This window comes from Filicampus tigris, chromosome 20 (assembly GCF_054856515.1).
Source record: "Filicampus tigris isolate MCC_2025a chromosome 20, RoL_Ftig_1.0, whole genome shotgun sequence".
In the NCBI taxonomy this organism is placed as follows: domain Eukaryota; kingdom Metazoa; phylum Chordata; class Actinopteri; order Syngnathiformes; family Syngnathidae; genus Filicampus; species Filicampus tigris.
In genome coordinates, this window is record NC_141236.1 from 11119905 (window position 1) to 11133641 (window position 13737).

The 13737-nt window shown below is 42.5% G+C and overlaps 4 protein-coding genes across 8 annotated transcripts in view; 3 read left to right on the plus strand and 1 right to left on the minus strand.

Annotated features, from left to right (window-relative positions):
* tbc1d32 (TBC1 domain family, member 32) overlaps positions 1-13192 on the minus strand; it is a 52304-nt gene extending 39112 nt beyond the window's left edge. Inside the window, exons 1-6 of one of the 2 annotated variants that reach the window (XM_086018591.1) lie at positions 13144-13191; positions 10070-10160; positions 5841-5977; positions 2645-2726; positions 1892-2114; positions 1402-1452 (exon numbers count right to left, since the gene is read on the minus strand). In XM_086018591.1, the coding sequence (XP_085874717.1) occupies positions 1402-1452; positions 1892-1897 (57 nt within the window). In that variant the 5' untranslated portion in view covers positions 1898-2114; positions 2645-2726; positions 5841-5977; positions 10070-10160; positions 13144-13191. Of the gene's footprint in view, positions 1-1401; positions 1453-1891; positions 2115-2644; positions 2727-5840; positions 5978-10069; positions 10161-13143 lie in introns of both variants that reach the window. The other variant, XM_086018592.1, reaches the window with a different exon arrangement.
* LOC147128305 (gap junction Cx32.7 protein-like) lies at positions 929-5513 on the plus strand. 4 transcript variants are annotated; one of them, XM_086018608.1, is made up of 6 exons: positions 929-1383; positions 2000-2104; positions 3099-3252; positions 3716-3901; positions 4210-4311; positions 4677-5513. In XM_086018608.1, the coding sequence occupies exons 3-6, from the start codon at positions 3124-3126 to the stop codon at positions 5178-5180; spliced, it is 921 nt and encodes a 306-aa protein (XP_085874734.1). In that variant the 5' UTR covers positions 929-1383; positions 2000-2104; positions 3099-3123; the 3' UTR covers positions 5181-5513. The 4 variants fall into 4 exon arrangements, with proteins under 4 accessions (XP_085874734.1, XP_085874736.1, XP_085874733.1 ...); XM_086018610.1 differs by lacking the exon at positions 2000-2104; XM_086018607.1 differs by lacking the exon at positions 929-1383 and having other exon boundaries at positions 1401-2104.
* On the plus strand, positions 6243-8733 carry gja13.1 (gap junction protein alpha 13.1). The gene is made up of 2 exons (XM_086019074.1): positions 6243-6297; positions 7371-8733. Exon 2 carries the CDS (start codon positions 7398-7400, stop codon positions 8271-8273), a length of 876 nt encoding a protein of 291 aa, XP_085875200.1. The 5' UTR covers positions 6243-6297; positions 7371-7397; the 3' UTR covers positions 8274-8733.
* On the plus strand, positions 10039-12528 carry LOC147128307 (gap junction Cx32.2 protein-like). Its single transcript, XM_086018611.1, has 3 exons — positions 10039-10164; positions 10822-10970; positions 11382-12528. The coding sequence occupies exons 2-3, from the start codon at positions 10842-10844 to the stop codon at positions 11988-11990; spliced, it is 738 nt and encodes a 245-aa protein (XP_085874737.1). The 5' UTR covers positions 10039-10164; positions 10822-10841; the 3' UTR covers positions 11991-12528.
* Positions 13193-13737: the final 545 nt, after the last annotated feature.

Consider the following 13737-nt stretch of genomic DNA (forward strand, 5'->3'; position numbering starts at 1 on the left):
CACCGGCAGGAGACCCCGAGGACGACCCAGAACACGCTGGAGAGACTATGTCTCCCGGCTTGCCTGGGAACGCCTTGGGATCCTTCCGGAAGAGCTGGAGGATGTTGCTGGGGAGAGGGAAGTCTGGGCTTCCCTGCTGAAGCTGCTGCCTCCGCGACCCGACTTCGGATAAGCGGGAGATAATGGATGGATGGATAAATAATTGGTTAATCGAGTTAGTGTAGATAATATAATTTCAAATAGTAAAATAAGCAATGTTACATAAAAAGTGTATATTTATTGAGCAATTGGTTGTTTATAATATTTACGTAATAAACATTTTAAAATGATCACGGAGTTTATAGAAAATATTTTACATAAACATTTGAACTCTTTTGGGGATTTTTAGTAAATATTTGGCCAATTATAATGAGATTAATTATAAACAATATGTTTTAATTTTTTCAAAATATTTTAATTGCACATTTTAAGTATTACCGGTCTGTTAAACTTTTTTTTTTAATTATATTTGATATTTGGAAGATTATGGTAGAACTAACTCTAAATAATACCACACAAATAAGAATGACTATCATTAAAATAAAATATTGTATAAATGTGAATGTTGTATTATATCCCGGCTGGTGTTTAACGCGCAGGTGGCGTCCAGCAAGCTTCGCCCGGCGTCGTCCACGGAAGGTTGGTTGGCGCCCACGCCGCAGGTTTACGTCCGCCACGCTATCTCCACACTGGGCGTGTCCAACCGGACCACCGGCTATTGGCCGCACACGCTGCTGGTGGGGACCCAACGTCTCACACGCCCACACGCGCACACAGCCGTGCTGAGTTCTTGTTTGTGATTTTTGTTTCTTTTCTCCCCAGTACGGACTGATGAGGTGCATCCCGGAGTGGATTTGGGTTCTGGGCTGGCGGGTGTTCATCGGTTAAAAGTGGATCGTCATTTATGTATTATAATGCTGTTCGTGCTCCAAACTTGTAGAGAAGAGCACATGAGGTGATAAAGTTGTGTTCTAGCCTCTCGTTGGTGTTCGGTCTAACAGGGGTGGCCAAACCTTTCCAAGCCTCCTGTCCCTTGTCAAAATCAAATGTGGGCTTTGAGCATGAGAGTTCTCCCACCCCTTGGTGTAATATGTTACAATGTTGTCCCTTTTGAAGCAGCTTTTTGGCTCCTGGTGACAGTTCTTGTGAATCATTTCCACTTGCTGGCTCGTACGCGGTGACCAGGCGATGACCTGGAGTTTGTCCAGCCCTCACTGTCACCGCCTCGGACTGTTGTTTGTGCTGACTTGGCGTCGAAATAAATGGAATAAAGCACTCCCCCCCCACCCCCAAAAAAAATCTTCATTCGGACTTCAGCTTTGGTGTGTGCTGATGAACCCAAGCGTAAGTAAAACGACTTACCCTTTGCCGAACGACTGTCGTAAAAGTAATCCTTCGCGCCTGTTCTTCCTCCTACGTTGTCAAGAAATGAGAGACGATGGCATCACATCACAAAAGACTCAAAACTTTGAAAACTGATTAACCGAAGACTAAATTGCCCTTAGTTGTGATGGGTCGTTTGTCTACACAGGGGTGCCACACGACTTCAATGCACTTCAACTCCCCTAGCTTAATGCTAACACATAAAGGGAAATGCCATAGACAGGCTAACAAATATGCCGGTGCTATTTGAACACAAATGTGGCAGCCACACATTGATGTAGACAGAGAACGTTAAAATACATGCATATATTGTTTATCCTCTGCAAAGAACGACCAATACATCCTATAAATGCCGCCCGGTGGCCAACTCTTGCAAAGCAGCGGTATAAAGGCAGATGATTCTTTATTTTCAATGTTGTCATTGTATGGAGAAGCAACACAAACCAACACAACGTACAACAATACTCACAGGCATTGATATTAGAGTCCGCTTGCATTAGGGCCAGTCGAGGCGTCGTAGGCCTGCTTCCACAAGCTTCCAGGCCTCTGCTGTTGGAAGGTTTGTTGTGATGCGTAGGACGGAACCTTCCTGATAAGTCAGCACCGGAACAAAACGACGAGACGACGACGCGCTCACTTTCTCCCACCGAGCCGCCGGCGTAACTCATCTTCATCGTCGTCGGTATGTACACCTGCACGGACACTTCATTAGGTACACCACATAATGACTTCTGTGCAAATCAACAAATACTAGAGCTAGATCCGAAAATTCTGCAGCACAAAGGTCATTCTTTTGATTGAGATTGTTGAAGTGTGTCCAACTGTATCGTAATGAGAACCGTCCCTAATATTTTGTCCCACTCGTGGCGCCAATCATCTTAATAGCTTTGATTTTTTTGGAAAGCTTCGTGCCTTTCAATGGACTCAAGGAGGCTTGCGAAAATAAGTGAAATTAATCAGTTTTAACAATACATTTTGTGATTTTATTGGCTTGATAGATGGCAAAAAAATGTTTGCATTAAATTACTTCAATTAAGGTAACAGTTTGTCGTGACACTTGTGTAATGGTAAAACTTGACTGTTAAGCGATTTTATTTCTACTTGTGTGTGTGTCCGTCACTCGCTATCATCCAAGGTTAAGTTCTAGCTCGCGAGCAGATAAAGTGTGTGTGTGTGTGTGTGTGTGTGCGTGTGTTTCAAGGGTAGATTTAAACATACTCACCAGCTGTGACTACAATCAGGCAAGTTTTTCTTTCTGTGGCCTTCCAGGACCTGCGCTGCTGCTGCTGCTGTCACGAGCATAGCTACAAATTGCAGTTACAAATTGACCTTTAAAAATAAAACTTTGTGATGAACAAAATCCATAATAAGAAGACCTAGGTGTGATTTTCATACAGTGGAAAGTTTACATTCGGGGCAAATGAGCCTGTGTCTCACCAGATCTGGCAAATGGCTTGAAAAAAAAAATCCAAGAAAATTCCGCTGATTTACTTTGCTACGTCGGCTAGCAAGCCGGACTTGACGTACATTCGACATACTGTTTGACATATTTATACTTTTACATTTGTCGTACATTTTCATGTACATTTGACGTTTTGCTTGTAACAAATATCGGTCGGCGGCGCAGTGGTTGGGGCCCACAAATGGACAGGCTGTCATCCTGTTTCCCGGCTTAGGAAGCGTGACAAGCGTCGTGCGGAAATGGGCGAATGGAATCTTCTGGGCCGCCTGCTGGACAAAGTGCAGTCGCACTCCACCGTCATTGGAAAAGTCTGGCTCACGGTTCTCTTTGTCTTCCGCATCCTGGTCCTGAGCACGGGCGCCGACAGGGTCAGCTCACTCCACTGGACTTGCTTGACATTTAGTGTTGCAGTATACGTACAAAAACCTTGTTTTATTCCAACCGTTAGCACAAATGTTAGTATTTGTAATTAGTTGATATTTTTTTACAGCCGTTAGCATGCTTTTTTTTTTTGTCACATCATTCAATTAACATTACGTGAAAAAACAACAACAAAAAAAACATGCAGTGTTTGCCGAATTTTGGCAGCCATTAGCATTAGCATGAATGCTTGATTCTCAAATGTTTTCGATATTGAACAGCTTAAGATTTTTGTTTTTAATTTTGCTAGCATTAGCGCAAATGCTCGTCTCTCAGCTTTTGTACGTATGTGGTGACAGGGCAAAATTACTTGACTTGCTTAAGCCAAGGTTTGACTTGACTTACACAAATGTGACTTATTCACACATCTGGCTATCACCTGGTAGATGTTAATTAAGATGGCTGACGCAGGTGTGGGGCGACGAGCAGTCGGACTTTGTGTGCAACACGAGGCAGCCGGGCTGCGAGAACGTGTGCTACGACCACGCCTTCCCCATTTCGCACGTGCGCTTTTGGGCCCTGCAGATCATCGCCGTGGCAACGCCCAAGCTGCTCTACCTGGGCTACGTGCTCCACGTTATTCACGTCGAGAAGAAGGTACAGTATGATGTGAAAAACAGTGAGTAATTGACACCCCCCCGCCCCCATTCAAATGTTCATAATCAACTAGCTTAAACCGTAAATAAACCACAAACTAGCCATTAGCATTAGCTAACGGCTTGTCTCTCCTCATTATGACAACAATGGGTTTTGATTAGGTCCTTTAGCATGGATGTTTGTCTGCCTGCTTTCTCACTTTTAATTGAAAAATTGCTTTTGACAGCCTTTAGCGCAAATGTTTTTTGTCTTTCTCATTTGCACGATAAGGACTAAAACATTTCAGCGTGCCTTCCCCATGTGTGCAGTTGAAGGAGCGCATGCGGAAGCACGCGGAGCTTGACGACCAGGCCTTGTTGTTCCTTCAACGGAGCTTCAAGATGCCAAAGTACATCAAGAGCAGCGGAAAGGTACATACTGTACATATACACAATGTGCCCTTGAGATGCACGTGACCTAACCTACGAGTTTTCGGAGCAGCCGTTGAGAGATGTAGACGTGGTATCAATCGGTTTGATGCCGCTAATGATTTGTTCTTTGTTTGAATTTAATTAACTTGAATCGTTTGGGGTGTGGAGAGCTTTCGCGTGTTGCTGCATATTAATAAACATGCCAAAGGCAACAGCTGTACGGTGAATCTTATCGGAATCCCGCTGAATCAATACGAATCGAATCGTTCCACTTGAAAATGTACCGTTCTTGAATGGTATCGCCCCTCCCACCTATCGAGATCGATCGGAGATGCACACTGCTAATATCCATCCATCTTTCTAAGGTAAGTATCCGCGGACGCCTCCTTCGCGCCTACGTCCTCCACCTGCTGGCCAAGATCGCCCTGGAGATCGTGTTCGTGGTGGGCCAGTACTTCCTGTACGGCTTGACGCTGGATGCCCGCTACGTGTGCTCGCGCTCGCCGTGCCCCCACCAGGTGGACTGCTTCCTGTCCCGGCCCACCGAGAAGACCATGATCATCTGGTTCATGCTGGGGGCCGCGTTGCTTTCGCTGGCCTTGGGCGTGGCCGAGCTGCTCTACCTGTGCGTCAAGGCGGCCAAGGAGTGCGCCGCCCGCCGGCGCGACTACACCGTCACGCCCGTCACGCCCGTCACGCCGGCGCCGCCCGGCGCTCAGAGGAAGGCGTACATGCTGAGAGACGACGCCGTCACGCAGAACGGAATCAACGCCGAGCTGGAGATGCAGGGACGCAAGTTTGGCATCAATGCGGCCAATGAGATGGCGGGAAAAGGGTTGCTGGGCAACACGGGGGAGGTGCATATCTGAGCAGGGTGTGGGTGTCCCTGTGCCAAAATGTGCTGGGGGATTTGTACCGTATATTCTCAAGTAATATTAATGAAAGCGAAAAAGTGTGAGTGTTCAACAATTGTACTGCATGTTTTTTCAAGGTTTGTTTTCCCTGGGGAAAAAAATTATTCGGAAAACGCACAGGTGTTGAAACACCCGCATCCTCCATGGGTGTGAAAGCCCTCTGAAGTGCGGAGGAGGTTTTGTTCCAAGGTTTTGAATGATATTGATGACAGTAGGAAAAGTGAGTTGAACTTTGGTACTGTTATGATTTGCCTCTGTTTAATCAATAAAGATTCTGATTCAACACAATTCAATGTTTTGGACCTTGTTTTGCATTTATATTTTTCCAATGACATTTTTTTTTTTGCACTAATTACTATCAACACCCGTCTCTCAGCGTTGATTTTTTAAATTAATTCTCTAATTCTACAATACGTTGATTTTTTTTCATTAGCATTTTAGCACTGTACTGTTAATGCTTGTTTTAAGCATTGGGCAAAAAGTAGAAAAAAAAAAAAAGATATATATTTTTTCTTTCTCATTCATGAACGTATTTGTTTGCAAGCATTTGTGCAGAAATGTTTTTTTTTTTTGTCGACAGTGATTCAATTGTTGCTGATGGGGCTGTGCTGTTACCTGTCAATCATTACTGTGGCCCCGCCCCCTCCACTTTCACTGGCAGTCCAAAGTGACAGAGCAAGGCGGGATGCGGGTTGCACAATTTAACATCAATCATCGTGAAGCACCTCCTCACCAGTGGTGACAAAAGTATCCTGTATCCAAGTAGAAGTAGGACAAACATAAGTGAAAAGAATACAGTACTCTGATAAAAGTAAAAGTACTCACTCAACTCCTTGACATTAGTGACAGTAAAAGAAGTAGACTCGGAAATGTACTTTGGTACAAAAGTAAAAATCCATTTGTAGCGTCAGTACATACAGTATCCTTTTTGATATCCTGGCCTCGAAAAATACTCGAGTACTGTACTGAAGGATTTGTACTTTCCCCTCCTCACCCTCTTCCCCACTCCAAGGTTCAGCTCAGTCAGCACTCGGCCGCAGCCGCAGACAGTCCACTTGGACGCGCTCATCAGGTAAGAGGACAGCAGGAGCGTTCACAATATTCAGATGATTATTATTTATCATAATTAAGTTGTTGGGGCCTTGAGTCCCTTTTGAATTCAATGATTTTTTTTTTTTCCCCCATCCGTTGTGTTGTATCGGTTTTTGTCTTTTCACCTTGATTTCATGAACTTAACAGCTGCTTTTGTTCCCTCCACACGCGCTCTGTAGTGGGAGGTGGGAAAACTTGGTTCAAGTTGTAATGTGTGGAAAATTGTTTCTCTTGTAATGAAATCATAATTCAAAGTCATTTTAAAGACGTTTTTTGAATCATTTATTACTTTCCTAATATTTGATACATAACACATCCGATTATTTACTTGACCCTATTTGATTTTTTTTTTTTTTTTATAGAACTATTTTTTTATAACTGAGATACTCGTAAAAAGTCATTACAATGAATACAGTGGAATTTTGGGTAACGAAGTTACTTTAGTCTGTGAGCCCGTTCTCAACATCCACAAACAGGCGTAACGTTTTCTACTGAAAAGAATGGACTGTCGATTTTGTCGCTTTTTAATTTCCACGCCTTTATCCAAAAACAGAACATTGTTTCAGATTGACATCGCAGAAAATGCATAAACAATTCATTTTTTATGATTGCGGACTTTGGTCCGTATTTATGTCAGAACATCGGCAAAAATGTTGATCATGCTTTTCAAATTATAAGCAAATGTTTGATACTCAGTCTCCTTTCAGGTAGGACTACAGAAAAGAGAGAATATTTAGTGGCAGGGTGATTTGGACAATTTTAGACCAAATAAGACCTTGAATCGATTAACCGATTATGAGAATAATAATGGATAACTTTAATAATCAATTTGTTGTTGATTAATCACTGCAGCTCTAGTTATTATGAACAAGGAATTCATTGTAGACGAATATTCAATATGTACAGTAAACACTACTATAGATGCAGACATGAATGTGCTTAAAATCCCGACTAATTAGTTATCGATTAATCGCTGCACCTCTATTGATCTGTCCTAAATCAAGGTACTACTGTATTTCTTGTTCATTGAGCGTCAATGTTGTTTGATTCCAGATCAGCAATTGAAGGTAATCCTCCAAGATGGGAGACTGGGGTTTCTTGTCAACCCTGCTGGACAAGGTCCAGTCGCACTCCACCGTCATCGGAAAGATCTGGATGACGGTTCTGTTCCTGTTCCGGATCATGGTCCTGGGCGCGGGCGCCGAGAGCGTGTGGGGCGACGAGCAGTCCGACTTCATCTGCAACACGCAGCAGCCCGGTTGCGAGAACGTCTGCTACGACTGGACCTTCCCCATCTCGCACATCCGTTTCTGGGTCCTGCAGATCATCTTCGTGTCCACGCCCACGCTGGTCTACCTCGGCCACGCCATGCACGTCATCCATCGGGAGAACAAGCTACGCGAGAAGCTGGTCAGCCCCGGCGGGACGCAGCGGCTGAAGTTGCCCAAGTACACCGACGACAAGGGCAACGTGACCATCAAGGGGAACCTCCTGGGGAGCTACCTGACCCAGCTGGTTTTCAAGATCATCATCGAGGCCGCCTTCATCGTGGGTCAGTACTACCTGTACGGTTTCATCATGGTGCCCATGTTCCCCTGCTCCAAGAAGCCGTGCCCGTTCACCGTCGAGTGCTACATGTCGCGGCCCACCGAGAAGACCATCTTCATCATCTTCATGCTGGTCGTGGCTTGCGTGTCGCTCGTGCTCAACGTGGCCGAGGTCTTCTACCTGCTGTGCAACCGATGCAAGGCCAGGTCCAGGTCCAGGTCCAGAGGGAGGCTAGCGATCAACTCGGTGGAGAACCCGGCAGGGCTTTCGGAGCCCAGGTGGCCCACGGTCGTCGATGCCCACAAGCAGAATAAGAAGAACCTGGACTTGGAGATGGAGACCAGCAAGAGTCTTGGGGGGAGTCTGGATGGAGCCAAGGAGGAGAAGCAGCTGCTGGACCACCACTAGGACTCTTAGTGTGTTAGCATGTTAGCAGAGATCTTGGTTTTAATTTCCAAAATGTACAAATCAAGTGCAGCGAGGTTGTTGCTGTGTTGAGGTTCATGCTTAACTCAGTGGTTTTTGAGTCTGTTTAACTTATCGTTTCATGTGCAAAACACAGTGGATGGAAAAATGATCAGGACCGAAGCCAGGATTCTTAGCTTGTTAGCATGTTAGCAGGTAGCTTCGCTTGACTTTGATGGAATTCATTTTTTCTCCTTTTTCAATATGTATAAATCAAGTGCCACATGTTGTCGCTGTTTTTATGTACACTTTGATTCTCTTGAAGTTATTGTTTCATGTGTGAAAAAATATGAAATAATAATGATCATGCTTGATGTTGGATATTGCTGGTTTCTACTCACTTTATGTTGTACATTTACTGTATGTTTTTAGGAAAATGATTAAAGTTTGATACAAAAATGTCTTTGCTGAATTTATTATTGCGTAATCATAAAACCTTTTTTATATGTCTAATCAAGAAAATGGTTTTCTGAACAATGACTTCTAATACTACATGACTAGTACGAATATTAAAATGTATTATTAGGAGCAACAGAATATCAGAAATCTCTTATATATTACCATATTTTTTATTTAAGTTATGAATTAGTTAAGCTTGATTAAAGCTTCCTGGATTTCACAGTACTCCTATAAATGCATTAAGTTGCATCAACAGTGTAGAAATATCACATTTTATTGAAATCTATTTGTATTCATTCTCATATGTAATGCATGTTTGAAACAATTCAATTTCATTTAGATTTATTCAAACATATTCATTGGTTACGTGTATTTATTCTTTAAAAAGTGTTCATGTGTTCATTTAATGACGAAATGATGATATTTTAGTCAACATCATTCTTAGTATCAATTAATTCATATAACAATTTTGTTTTTATTTGTACTTTAATTTGTATCATTTTCAGCAACAATTACATTGCATTATATATAGTATATAGTATATATATAAATATATATATAAATATATATATATATATATATATATATATATATATATATATAGTATCCTGTATTCAGTCCATGTTATATTTCAGAAATATGTTAGGCTCTATTCATATATTTATATTCATGAGATATATTATGTATAATAACAACACTCTGATCATTATATTTGACTTTAGGTTTGTACTGAGCATGATATTTGATTACTATTATTATTTTTAGCATTACATTATGATGATTTTCTATTGTCTAAATGGAGGTAAACACTCATGTAAACATACACACACACACATATATATATATATATATATATATATATTTTTTTTTCAAATAACAATCAACCCAGGAAATATTTCCTCCACCTTTGTACAATTTCAATTGATTGACGGATTTATTTTTCTGACTTATCAATAACTGATTGCTGACAGTGTTGCAACCCTGCCCGTAGGAGGGGTCCAAGTAATTTGTCTTCTATCTGCAGTTACATCATCGCATTGAGCATACTTAAAACCATAAAAGAATGTTTTCGTGTACGTGCAACATGTGACGATGAGGAGTAAACACAAACACTCGCAAGCAGTTTGGACTTTAACGCGCACAAAAAAGCAATTATTAACCAACATAATCTTGCCTGAGACAGCCCAAAAGTGTGTGTCCCTTTTTTTTCATTTTGCAATTGGCAACGTGACCCCCCCCCCACCTCCCGCCCTCACACACACACCCCCACACACATACACACATGCACGTACACACTTGTGCAACCTGAGCCCAAGTTCAATTCAGCAAAAACAGCTCACCTTTGCTTTGCTTTTTTCTTTGCTTTAATGCGACCAGCATTCAGTGGTTGCGGAGCACAGCCGGAGAGCAGCACGAGTCACTTGTCCAATCCTAGGTGAGCAATTTCCTTTCATTTAATAAAATATATGAATATTTTATTGTATGCAATATATTCAAATATTTAGTAGTGGGTTTTTTTACAATATAGATATGTTCGTTAAAAATAATTTTGTTCTACTACTACTACTTTGCCTAAAATGACAAGTTATACAATTTCTAACATGTTTGAGTCAAACATTTTCTGGATTATTTCTTATTATATCTTCATTTATTCATTTATGGTACATCCCGAAATAATCTACTTTGGTAAATTAACACTTTCTAAAAATGGCTTGGTAGCAATCCTTTGATTTTTTTTTTTTTTTTTTTTTTAATTCAGCCCCAGAAGACAGTTTGACTTCATGAGGAGACGCAAAAAAAAAAAAAAAAAAGTCTCAAAAAGTCATGTTAAGAAAAAACACATGAAGTCTGCCTTTTTGCTTTGAAGCTGTCATTTTCGGCTCATTTTTCTACAATTCGTCCAATTTGACAATTCAGTCCCCAATGTCAGTTTCATTCTGCAACATGAAACTTGGTAGGCATGTGGCTTGTTAGCCACAAAAAAGCCTCAAGAACCCTTGCCCCGCCAAAAAAAAGCACAGAGTTGGTGGAGAGTGACATCAAAATGTGAGGATTTGCCCAAAAATGCCATGTGTGCTTTTTGTGTTTCAAGCGTGGTGAGTAAGGTTGAAGATGGGCGAGTGGGGCTTTTTGGCGAAGCTGCTGGACAAAGTGCAGTCGCACTCCACCGTCATCGGGAAGGTGTGGCTCAGCGTACTCTTCGTCTTCAGGATCATGGTCCTGGGAGCCGGAGCTGAGAAGGTCTCGTTCAACACTGCTTCTTCTTCTACTTCACTCCGGCATAGAGCACCACCACGGGCAGCACGGTGGTCAACTGCTTAGCACGTTTGCCTCACAGTGCGGAGGTCGTGGGTTCGAATCCGGCCCCGGCCTTCCTGTGTGGAGTTTGCATGTTCTCCCCGTGCCCGCGCGGGTTTTCCCCAGGTACTCCGATTCCTCCCACATCCCAAAAACATGCATGGTAGGTTGATTGGTCGCTCAATTGAATCGCTCTAAATTGCCCCTAGGCGCGGCTGTGAGTGTGAATTCTTGTTTGTCTCTGTGCGCCCTGTGATTGGCTGGCAACCGATTCAGGGTGTAGCCCGCCTAGTGGAACTTGTGGCGATGTTCTCCTTAGTAAATAACAATGCCGATGGGTTTGTTCGGTTGCAGGTGTGGGGTGACGAGCAGTCCAAGATGATCTGTAACACCAAGCAGCCGGGCTGCAAGAACGTGTGCTACGACCATGCCTTCCCCATCTCGCACATCCGCTTCTGGGTCCTCCAGATCATCATCGTGTCCACGCCCACGCTGATCTACCTAGGCCACGTCATGCACGTCATCCATAGGGAGAACAAACTACGCGAGAGACAGAACAAAAACAACTCTTCCATGCTAAAACTTCCCAAGTACTCGGATGACAAAGGCCAGGTGAAGATCAAAGGCGACCTTTTGGGAAACTACATAACGTCCATCTTCTTCCGTATTGTTCTGGAGTTGGCCTTCATCGTGGGCCAGTACTACCTGTACGGCTTCATCATGGAACCCCAGATTGTGTGCTCGCGGGCGCCCTGTCCGTTCACAGTGGAGTGCTACATGTCACGACCGACCGAGAAGACCATCTTCATCATCTTCATGCTGGCCATGTCCTGCGTGTCGGTGCTGCTTAACGTGGTGGAGGTCTTCTACCTGGCGTGCTCGAGGAACGCCCGGAGGAGAGCCAAAATGGTCACCGGAGGCCTGCGGGTGCCAATGAATGGCGGCGGGTTCGGCAGAGCGTGAGCGAGTGGACAAAATGGCCACCGGCGGAAGAGAAATCTCTGAAAAACTTTGAAATAGCCTCGCAGAGGGCGACTTGTGAGTGGTACTTTGTGAGTGGTGCCAAGCTTGTCACTCAGCTTTAGGGCTGAACCAGTTTGAAAATTAATCGATTTGAAATAATTGCGACTCCACTTGAAGATGCAGTTATTTTTTCAAGGTCCCCTTTCCATGGATTTTTCAACAAACACAAACATCACTTAATTGTAATGCAAACACATCTGTGGCTTTATCACATTTGCAATATGGAAACTGCATTCTACCACATGGCCATGTCGATTTGAATTTGATTCCCGGCAATTTTTCAGCTCCTTAATTTATTCAGCAAATCCACTTTGGTAACACGTTCTAAAATTGGAGTCAGATTAATTTTACCCAGTGAAACGAATTGAAATGCCATTATTCTGTTGCAGGGGCCCAAAATCCATCGTAACTCTTTTTTTGTAAATAGCACTGTATTGTATATAAAAACATAATAAAAGAATGTGTGACTAAATAAGCAGTTTTTGTAAAGTGTATTATTGTTTTTTTTTTTGTCCAATTTGTTTTCCAAACACAGGTAAGAAACAACCTCAAAAATGAAATTATGCATTCTCATGACCACATCATATTGCTAACAGTACCGTCACCAGCAGCCGATGTTGCCACTTCCTAGTTTAAAATGCAGCCTTTAGTATTTTGCATGCATTGCTTATGTACGCTAAACATTATGTAGTAAATAGCTAGTTAAGTTACAGTGCCACCTTGTGTGAGTCAGGAATATTGTGTCAAAATATATTCCTTTTATTTTGAAATACTCAAAATAATTCAAACTAAAAAATATATATTGATGAGATTTAAATGCATTTATTGCAAACTGATTGGATTACAAGCCAAAGGAAAAAAAGATTTATACACTATAAATCAGGTGTATTCATACAAGTATATGATTACTAGTGCCGTCGACCATTTTAGTGATTTTTTGGGCAATATTTGTCGAGGACAAAGCTTCGTCATTTGCATTGGAATCTGGTTACATTCACAACCAAGTTAAACATTCAGTGGTTAACTAGAAAGTTTCTGATTGGATGGCAGCTGATAGTCAAGTTTAACATGAATTTGAAAGCATGCCAAATACCTTTCAAATGTTCTTTGGTGCGGGGGCCACGCTGCCATTTTGAGCATTCATGAGCCGCGGTGCTTCCTGTGCGTGACGGTGCACAACACGCCGCCCTTGGGCCGCAGCGTGCCCACGTCTCGGATTTCCAAGCTCTGGCCCGGCGTCAGGGCAAAGTTGAACCTCCGCAGCAACTTGGCCATCACCACTTTGGCTTCCAACTGTCCACAAAAATACACCAAGGTACTCACTTGGATTGCTTGTATACGGGTAATTGAATTTTATTTATTTTTAATTATTATCATTATTTAATCACCTGAGCAAAGTTCTGACCCAGGCAGGAACGTGGTCTGAGAGAAAAGGGGTAGTAGCAGTAATAAGGTCTAGTGACCGAAAGAAAAGAAAAAAAAAAGGATCATTATTCCGTAAAAAAGAAAGCCAGATATTCGGTGGTCATGATCTGAATTTAGAAAAAAAAATTCACTTAGGAGCGTCCGAATGAAAGCGATCTGGGTTAAATTCCAGCGGATTCGTGAAGAATGTTTCCAGTCTGCTGGACACGTACGTGCTGAACTGAATTACACACAAACAAAACCTCCTTTGATACTAATCGGT

Bases quoted from the DNA above. Each gene is read 5' to 3' on its own strand.
- LOC147128305 (XM_086018608.1), top strand. From the start codon at position 3,124: ATGGGCGAATGGAATCTTCTGGGCCGCCTGCTGGACAAAGTGCAGTCG. The intron at 3,902-4,209 runs GTACAGTATGAT...CCATGTGTGCAG, and splicing joins TTATTCACGTCGAGAAGAAG to TTGAAGGAGCGCATGCGGAA. The intron at 4,312-4,676 runs GTACATACTGTA...CATCTTTCTAAG, and splicing joins ACATCAAGAGCAGCGGAAAG to GTAAGTATCCGCGGACGCCT.
- gja13.1 (XM_086019074.1), top strand. From the start codon at position 7,398: ATGGGAGACTGGGGTTTCTTGTCAACCCTGCTGGACAAGGTCCAGTCG.
- LOC147128307 (XM_086018611.1), top strand. From the start codon at position 10,842: ATGGGCGAGTGGGGCTTTTTGGCGAAGCTGCTGGACAAAGTGCAGTCG. The intron at 10,971-11,381 runs GTCTCGTTCAAC...GTTCGGTTGCAG, and splicing joins TGGGAGCCGGAGCTGAGAAG to GTGTGGGGTGACGAGCAGTC.